The sequence below is a fragment of the Blastomyces dermatitidis genome (genome assembly GCF_000003525.1).
Source record: "Blastomyces dermatitidis ER-3 genomic scaffold supercont1.4, whole genome shotgun sequence".
Classification (NCBI taxonomy): Eukaryota; Fungi; Ascomycota; class Eurotiomycetes; order Onygenales; family Ajellomycetaceae; genus Blastomyces; species Blastomyces dermatitidis.
Window position 1 is genome coordinate 54,919 of NW_025544777.1, and position 9,397 is coordinate 64,315.

The 9,397-nt window shown below is 31.2% G+C and overlaps 1 protein-coding gene across 1 annotated transcript; it reads left to right on the forward strand.

Annotated features, from left to right (window-relative positions):
- Window positions 1-1,904: 1,904 nt before the first annotated feature.
- BDCG_03887 (mannosylphosphate transferase) lies at window positions 1,905-4,323 on the forward strand. Its single transcript, XM_045419557.1, has 3 exons — window positions 1,905-2,804; window positions 2,931-3,370; window positions 3,487-4,323. The coding sequence occupies exons 1-3, from the start codon at window positions 2,472-2,474 to the stop codon at window positions 3,641-3,643; spliced, it is 930 nt and encodes a 309-aa protein (XP_045275826.1). The 5' UTR covers window positions 1,905-2,471; the 3' UTR covers window positions 3,644-4,323.
- The last annotated feature ends 5,074 nt before the right edge of the window (window positions 4,324-9,397 follow it).

Genomic DNA, 9,397 nt, shown 5'->3' on the forward strand with positions numbered 1-9,397 from the left:
TCTTTTCATATTTTTCTGCTGAGAATAAGCTATATTGAGAAGAATAGTATGAGAGTGAGACTTAGCATTGATGTTTTGAAACATCAAAAAGAGACAGGGTTTTCACAGATGTCACTTCTCAGATATCTTCACAATTACAGATCAGAGATCTTTCAAAATTGAGAAGATTGATACATATGACTAGGTCTTTTCATCTTACAATTTGTATGACAATTTGACCCGGGGTTGTGATGTGATAGAGGAGAACAGGGGATAATTTCACACAGAAGTTTCAAACAATATCTGGTTCACATTTAACTGAATAACTTCATCATCACACGGGGTATGCAGTCAGTGATGGGGTTAAAATGCTTGTATAATTGAGGGCTTTTTGATGAATCTATCAGTGAGTTCTTATTCAAAAAATTGAGTGAGTTCATGATAAAGTGATTGTTAATCTGTCTAAGTTAGTTTTTTTTTCTAGTGTAAAAAGCCTACAGTGAATAGATCAGTATAATATATAGATTTTATATAACAAAGAAAAAAACATTAGAGAAGAAAAAGAAAGAGAAAGTGTGAGAATCAGCAATTAAAGTGAATATTTATACATATATGTAGTGATGTATATAATAAGACTTTAGAATGAAAGAATCTATACACATTTATAGTAACTGAGAATCAGTAATTAAGAATGACTGAGAATCAGAGTAATAGCTGAGAATCAGTGATTGAGAATGACTACGAATCAGAGTATATATATTTAAAAATAAAGTAGTTAAAATCTGTGAAGTGTAATAGAATAGTCTATATAATTAATCAGACATAGTCTGTCACAGATAATTATATATTAATTAGTTAAAAAAATAAGAAAAATTTTACAAGATTTTAATTTTCAAATAAATATTATTATTTAAAATATATATATTTATAATTAAAATAATAATAATAATAATAATAATAATAATAATAATAATAATTTATTACTATTATTTAAAATAATTATTAAAAAAATAATTAAATAATTTATAATTATACAATTTAAAATTTTTAAATAATTTAATGTTTTAAATTATAATATATTAAAACAGTGTAATTTTTATAAGAAATTAAAAAATAAACTTATATAAAAATATACTTAATTATTTTATAAATATTATTAATAATTATTAATTAAATTAAATTAAATTAAATTAAATTTTCTATTTTAATTTTATTTTAACATTTGAAAAATAATTATTTTTTACTGTTTATTTTTTAAATTATTTTTATTTCACTATTTTTACTTTAAATCTGATTATTTTTCACATTATTTCTGAAAAATTAAATATTTTCAGATTTTTTTTAATACTGATTTTAATAAGAATAATAATAAACTTAATATTATATTTTTTTTTATCTTATATACTGTAATACTAAGCCTCAGTGACTGAATAATTAATGCGGCCACTTAGTAGCATCTTGGCATGGGAAATCAAGGTGTGTGAGTTGAAACCCGCAGATAATACATTAAATCTGAAACTCAAGCACCTCAGGTTTCTAATAAATACAGAGGTGTACAAATTACTACAATGAATCACTCTATGTTCCTGAGCTGAGAAGTTATCATTGCATGTACCTAATTGTTACTTCTTTGTATTTCATATGTTCTTAGTTATCTTGACATGGTCTCAACACCTGTATTTCCTCCTGTATAATTAATACTTGGCCTGTATTTAACATCACGCAAGGTCTCATCATAAGCTCCACTTGCATATAAGTATAATGGAAGAATAATAATTATAATAACTGTAATACTAAAGTTTTTCAATTAAATTAATACAATATTTATAAGTTTTATATTATAAAATCCTGAATTATAGCTTCTAAGTCTATATAAGAAGGCTGTGTGTACTAAAAATATTATGTGACTTTAGAGGTTTGTGAGTTGAGTAGTAGCTTACAAATCATCCGTGGTTTATTATTAACTTAAAGTTAGGTTTCAAAAGGTTTGTCATCATAAAAATCTTTCATCACTAGCTTTGCAGCCAATAGCGCCGCCAGACAGACGCCGCTCTTTTCTTCATCTTCATTCCGTCCTCATCCTTCCCTATACAATTACTTCTTGCGCGCATATATCTAATATCTACTTCTGAGTATATACACCCCCATTATTCCAATAGTTCTCCTTGTGCGTCACTCAACACGACCTGGTTACCGGCCTTCAAGTATCGTCCCTCCCTTCGGATGTGAAAACGATATAAAATCTTTGCATCAATCCAATTTTAGATAGTCTGTACCACCCGTATAGCTTATCGCAAACCCGTTGCGAATCTCTAAGAGGGCTCTTCCTCTGGCGACCGTCCTCATCTTGAATTATCCGCCGCCCAGTCGACCTCATCTATTACTCCCTCTATGTATCACCTATATATATCCTCCCTCCCAACCCTCTCGTGACGATTGATACAACCAAGCCAACGTACGACCACGGACTAAAACACAGAGCATTCCCAGGCATGAGGCTCATCGGCTGGCGATTACTCCTCCTCGAGACACTGCTATGTGCGCACTCCCTTCTACCTGTCTCTGCCCTCCCGTCCTTGGTCCGCAATCTTCAAATCCGTAGGGATGATAATGAGCCTCCTGAGGAGAAATACTTCCACGAACCTGGCGGTGACGATATTCTGGGACATTATGATACAAGGTTCTTCAAAGGTGTGGTTACGTATGAGGAGCGCACGGATACGCTGATGCATATGACACGGGCGTATTTGAATTTCTTTAGGGAGAATGACTTGGAGACGTGGATAGCGCACGGCACGTTGTTGGGGTGGTGGTGGAACGGGAAGGTTAGTTGAAAATCAGTGCTGATGGGTACCTACATATATAGAACTATATATATCCATCGATGTATATACCCCCTGTCCGTCGATCTTTCCATGACTAATATAGTTTTCGATACAACTTGTATCTAGATGCTCCCCTGGGACTGGGACATCGATACCCAAGTCAACACATTCACGCTCTTTCGCATGGTCGACAGCTTCAATCATACAATCTATAACTACCACACTTCTGCCCCAGACAACAACCAGACCCAGCGCAGCTACCTGCTCGACGTGAACCCGCATGCCCGCCGGCGCGACCGTGGCCAGGGCCAAAACATCATCGACGCCCGCTGGATCGACATGCGCAACGGCCTCTTCATCGACATCACGGGTGTCAGCGAGCTCAACCCAGACACCGAACCGGGTGTCCTACAGTGCAAGAACTTCCACAAGTATAAAACCTCAGACCTCTACCCAATGCGCGAGAGTGTGTATGAGGGCGTCCCCGCGAAGATTCCGTATAAGTATCATGAGATTTTGATTAGGGAGTATGGGAAGAGTGCCTTTCTTGTTATGGATTATGAGGAGTAAGTTTGACGGTGCATTTATTTGTTTACTATAATGATACCCACCTGCATCTGACCACATCCAACTCTATTTATATATATTTACTTATTTCTTTACTCATATTCTCGTTTTACAGCCACAATTGGATGCCAGATCTGAAGCTATGGGTACCAGATAAGCAGCGAATGGCCGCAACCGCGAAGCTCACACCAGAAGAGCGGAAAAAAAAGCAAGATGAGGAGCGCCGGGTGCGCCAGGAGGAGATTCAGAAGGATTCCGGGCGATGGGGCTAATTTTATCCCTCACTCCTTTGAAGAAAACAAAGTGTTTCCGGGGGTATTTTGCATCCGCCGCTCCCGTCCGCCCGTAACTACCACCGCTATTTTGGTTGAACCGAATAACAAGTGCGTTGCTTGTTGAAGCCCGGCGAGTCGCCGTGTCCAAGCAGGCATTTCATTTTTTCCCCTCCCTTCGACATGAAATCTCGAAAAAAAAAACCTTATTTACATTGCGAATATATATCCATATTCCTGATAAACTTCAGTTTTATCTTTGTTTGGGGATAAAATGTGTTTTGGTTTGATTTGGGCGTCAACGAGCATAGGCGATTTGGGATTTTATTCCTTTCGTGGCCCGTTATTTGGAAAATTTTTGGACGCTTTTTGCTTCCCTTGGTTCATATTTACCTGTATATGGCGGCACATAATTTTTGGGGGTTATTTTTGTTTTGGTTCCCATATACATTGGTAGTAAGCAACTCTTTATTTGTGGAGGAGAATATACCCTGCGTACTCAACACCGCAGCTTATTTCTAATTGACAAGTTTTTGAATTTCGTTTCTTCTCTCGTTCCTCTAATCTAACTTGTTTCAATTTAAGCTTCAAGAGAGGCCGTGGTTGGTTTGAGATACCTGGAATGTAGGAGAAAATCATGTAATTCTTGTCTTGTAGCATTGAAGCAAGTTACTCTAATCAAAAGTTAACTGTAAGATTGCAGCAGAAACTAAGCATTGATCTCAATGTTCTTCTCAGTTCTCTTATGTGTAGCGATTTATGAATGTTAATATCTCAATTAAATGAAGTGATATTTAAAGACTGCTAAACTAGAGAGAACAGAGACAGAAATAATTAATAATATTAAGTAAACTTACTATCATATTTCAGTGTAATAGAATTATCATTATAATGAAATTTTTATAAATGTTAAATTTTAAAAATTTAATAATATTTATTACTATAGTCTATAGCTATATATAATTATAATGTAATAGTACTGAAGTAGTGAAATTGAAAATTTTACATTTAAAATCCTGAGATTTAATTTTAAACTCATTTAAAGAAATAAAAATAATTTAAATTGAGAAGTGAAAATTATAATCTTATTTAAAAAATATAATAAGAGTAGATAGTAAGTCTCACTGAAATAGTATAAGACTACTATCTAATATTAAAACTGTGTAATAAGATTAGTTAAATTAATAATAAGATTATTAAATATTCTGATTCTGATCTCAGATTAGACTGATGTAAGAATAAGTGCTCACAGGCAATTATTTAAGTGTTTACAGCTTGATGTGATATGTACTGTTAACTATTAAAAGTATTTGTGATAGAAAGATAAAATATAGAGATTAAATATATAATAGTATTTAAGCTGAGTTATAAATAGTATTCACAAACTTCAGTCTATATAGTTATGTGTAGTCAAGAGCTGCTAGCTCTATTAGTTATATAAGAGATAGAAATAGAGATAAAGAATTCATAAGAAGTGAGATTTTTTATATATTTCTCTCTCTTTAAGACTTTATCTGTGAAGTCTTTCACTGAGTAACTTTATAGAATCAGCTCAGTACTGCAGTAATACTCACTAAAAACTCTTTATATCTATAAAAAATCTCAGTAAGAAAAAATCTCTTATTACTATAAAGAGAAAAGAGTCTGTCACTTAGTTTCTTATTCTATGAGATTCTTTATAATCTACAGATTCTTCTCTAACTATTACACAGATTTATCTCATATCTTTTATACAGAAGAATTCTGATTGACTCTCAACTATTTTCATAAGATTCTTGTATAATTATTATATAAATTTATCTCACAGATGAATCACTCTCTGTGAGATTATCTTTATGAAAGAGAAGCATTTATAAGTTAATCTTTCACTTATTCTTGTAAATCATTATTCTTTAATACTGTAGAATTGTGAGAAATTTTTCATTCTTTCATTAACTCTGTAGAATTGTAGAATTAAGATATTCACAGTCTGTAATCACTCTTTATAGCTATATAGAAAGATTCAGATCTGTAATTTATAATTACTCTTATTTACTAAAGTAATCTGACTGTTCTATGAGATTATTCACAGTGTAAGTAAATCTCTCTAAAGTAGTATAAATATCTCAGATCTGTTCATGAAATCTTATCTTCTTTTCTCTTTTTCTATAACAGCTCTTATTTTTATAAACTGTGAGTATTCTCATTCATCTATGAAGTGTTTTCACTCAGATGACAGAGAGAGAGTATTTCTAACAATATTTATATATTAATTCAAGAACTTCTCAAGAATAAAAATTTTTTCAATTTTAATATCTTTACAAATAATATCTGACTGCTGCTGAGCTTCTTATAAGTGTCTCTGTAACTTCTCTAATTACTTTTTATCAGCTGATAAAGTAGGAATACTGCTGCTTATAACTGTATCTTTATCTCTCTCAGCTCTGTCACTGTATCTAATCTTTAGATCAGTGACTAACTCTTTATCTCTCTCAGATCAGTTTCTGACTTTAAGTAGTATAGTCTCTCTCTTTACTGTAAGTCTTCTTATAAGTAATTTCTTACAGACTTTAGCTGACAGTTCTTGCAAAGCTTCTGATATTATCAGTATCTTCTATGACTCTGCAGATCTATAATCACTCTCTCTCTACTCACACAATCTCTGACTAGATATATATGAATATATCTAGATTCTCTATCAATGATTCTCACACTGCAGTGCATTTCTACAATCTCATTATTAATGAGAGATAAGTTCTCAGATACCTGTAAAATCTGAGTAATCAAGACAATGCAAATGTCATGAATTTATAATAAGAGTTAATCTGAGCAGATGAGCTCTCTCTCTATATCTCAATTATTTTCAGACTGAATACTTCAGCATAACTGAGAAAGTAAATACAGCTTTGTAAGAGATATCTGATCACATATATAGACAGTCAGTTCTCAAGACTCTGCTGCAACTGTGTATATTCTGATGTTTAGCTTCTCTGAAGTCTGTGCATTTCTGATAATCTTTATATCAAATGTAATAATTATCTGTACTGTAAATATAATACTCTCTGCTTCTTTCAAAAGAGAAATTAATAGTTATAAGAAGATTGAGTGTTACAGATATTGAGAATATGAATATAAGTTTTCTTTATTTTTTCTTTATTAATCTCTAAATTGTGTTTACAGCTCTGTTTATTTTCTGTTTTTTAACTTTAATAAGAATATAATTTCTTCTTCTCTTATATATACTGCAGACTGTTCATCTCAGTAGAAATCTATTATCTTATAGACTAGAATTTATAAATAACAGTGTTAATATCTTTATTACAATCAGGTTCTTAGTGAAGATTATATTATTCTAGCTTATCAGAATTTACAGTATAAAAGTTATATCTCAGCTTCTACAGATATCTTATCTATCTGAATAATTCTCAAGTGAACTCATTTATCTTATCAGAATACTTTTATCACTGAACCTTGAATCAGAGCTTATAATCTTACTTCTCTAAGTCAATAATTTCTTTGATCTGATATTCTCTTTCACTCTCTAGTACTTCACAGATAGAGTGATAAGTCACAGAATTCTCTTCTAAGAATTTCTTATATTTATAAAGTAAAGAGATATGAAAAATATTATATATCTATAATTCAGATAATAGTTTTAATCTATAGAACTGTAAACTAACTTTCTTCATAATCTTATAAGACTCTATTTATAAGAGATTCAGCTTCTTACTAGATTTCTGTATAATGATATTTTCTAGACTCAGTCAGACTCTATTATCTTTCTTAAAACTCTTTATAATATACTTGAAGTTATAGTATCTCTTCTGATACTCTTGAGTCTTTCTTAAGAATTCACAGACTTTCTCTCAGATATTCTGAATTCTCTCAGCTTATTCATGAGTATCATCACACTCTATAGTGTACTCTCACAGATTTATCAAGATTATTCATGAATGAGTCTCAGTAAGTATCTCAAAGAGAGTTTTATCTGTGCTGACATACTTTGAGTTGTTGTATATAAAATCTGTGAGTGATAATTAATACACTCAGTTATTCTGATTGTAATTGACAAAGCACTGCAGATACTATTTTAATATACTTATCAGATATTCTATCTGATTATCTATCTGTTAATGAAAAGCTTTGCTTAAATCTTATAAGATCTTCAGTATAGTTATCAGATTAAATCAGAACTCTTCTACAAAGATTGATTCTCTGTCTGAGATAATATTTATATATAATTCATACAATCAGATTATATTATAGATGAAGATATGAGTTAAATTCTTTAACTTTAAGTTCTTGTAGATGAGTATAAAGTATATTATCTTAATAAAGTGATTCACTATCATCAGCACACTGTCAAAACAGATATTATATATGTTCTTACTTTCAGAGAGGCTTATAAGAGCATTTATTTCTAGCTGTTCTCAAGGTTTCTATGAAATGAGTAGAGAAGTAAGTTCTTTATATAATCTGAACTACACTATCTATGAATTCTGATAAATAGTATAAGAATTCACTATCTTCTTCACAAGTTCTCACATCTTCAGTCAGAAGTATTTTCTTATAAGTAACTTATAAGTTCTAGTATCTGTAAAATGATCTGTTAGAGAAGAGTTATGATATCTTTTAATAAGTTCTATACATAGAAACTCATTTATAGATATATAAATCTGACTCTCTCTTTACAAGAGATTATTTAAGTTTCTTCAATTCTTTATTACTACAGAGTTGATCTCTGCTGTAAGCAGTTTCTGAATATACTGAGTATATTCATTCTTCAGTTACAGTTCAGATAATCTGAATAGAAGATCTTATGAAGACTTATACTCTATTTCTTCTTATATCAGGTCTTTCATGATTCTTCTTAAAGTCTACAAACTCTTCAGATTATAGATACTCTCTTCAAGAATTCTCACAGAGATTCTCAGAGTGTTAACTCTCAGTATTATAGAGAGTAGTTGTACAGACTTCTTTTCTCTCTTTCTTCTCTTCTCTCACAGAGAATTGAGAGACTCTTCAGTCAATCTCTTTATAACACTCAGTCTGAGCATCTTATGAAGCTTTTCTGTCTTCTCTAGTCTCTCTGTATCTGTCATCCTGGCCTTCTTAATATAATCTGATCTGTAAGAGAGTTTATTCACTGAGTTCTTAGTTTTCTTAATATATTCTATCTTGAATCAGAATCTACTCAGTCTCTGAGCTTAGTAAATCTACTGCTGTGAGAGTTTCTTGATTAAAGTAAACTATTATAAACTGTTATAATCAGTTTTAACAGTAATCACTGTTGTGAGGCTCTTAAAGTAGTGATATCAGTGACAGAAGAATTTCACTATTATAAGAAACTTCTGATTATAAATATTATAGTTAATCTTCACAGATTGCATCTTCTATAAGAAAAAGATCACTGAAACTCAGTTCTCATTTAACTATAGTTGTAAGACTATTTCTGAAATTGTAAAGAAGAAGACATTTGTCTTTAATCTGATTAAGAGCAAGAGATCAAAGTGAAACAGTATTACTGTATTTATGAATATCTGTTTCAATCTTATAAAGACTCTATAAGCTTCTAAGATAAGAAAGTTCTCACAGTTCTCTCTTCTCAATAATCTTTTTATTCTTCATTCATAAAATAACTTCTTCTTATTTTTATTCTTCAGTATGTTTATAAGAGCTAAGAAGATTCTTATAAATGCAAAGATAATCATCTATAGAAATTTACAAAGCTTAGAAAGATCTGAATCTCATAAATACTAGTTGACTTCAGTCATG

Coding starts and splice junctions, on each gene's coding strand:
- BDCG_03887 (XM_045419557.1), top strand. CDS start 2,472: ATGAGGCTCATCGGCTGGCGATTACTCCTCCTCGAGACACTGCTATGT. Junction 2,805..2,930: donor GGTGGTGGTGGAACGGGAAG/GTTAGTTGAAAA, acceptor ACTTGTATCTAG/ATGCTCCCCTGGGACTGGGA. Junction 3,371..3,486: donor CTTGTTATGGATTATGAGGA/GTAAGTTTGACG, acceptor CTCGTTTTACAG/CCACAATTGGATGCCAGATC.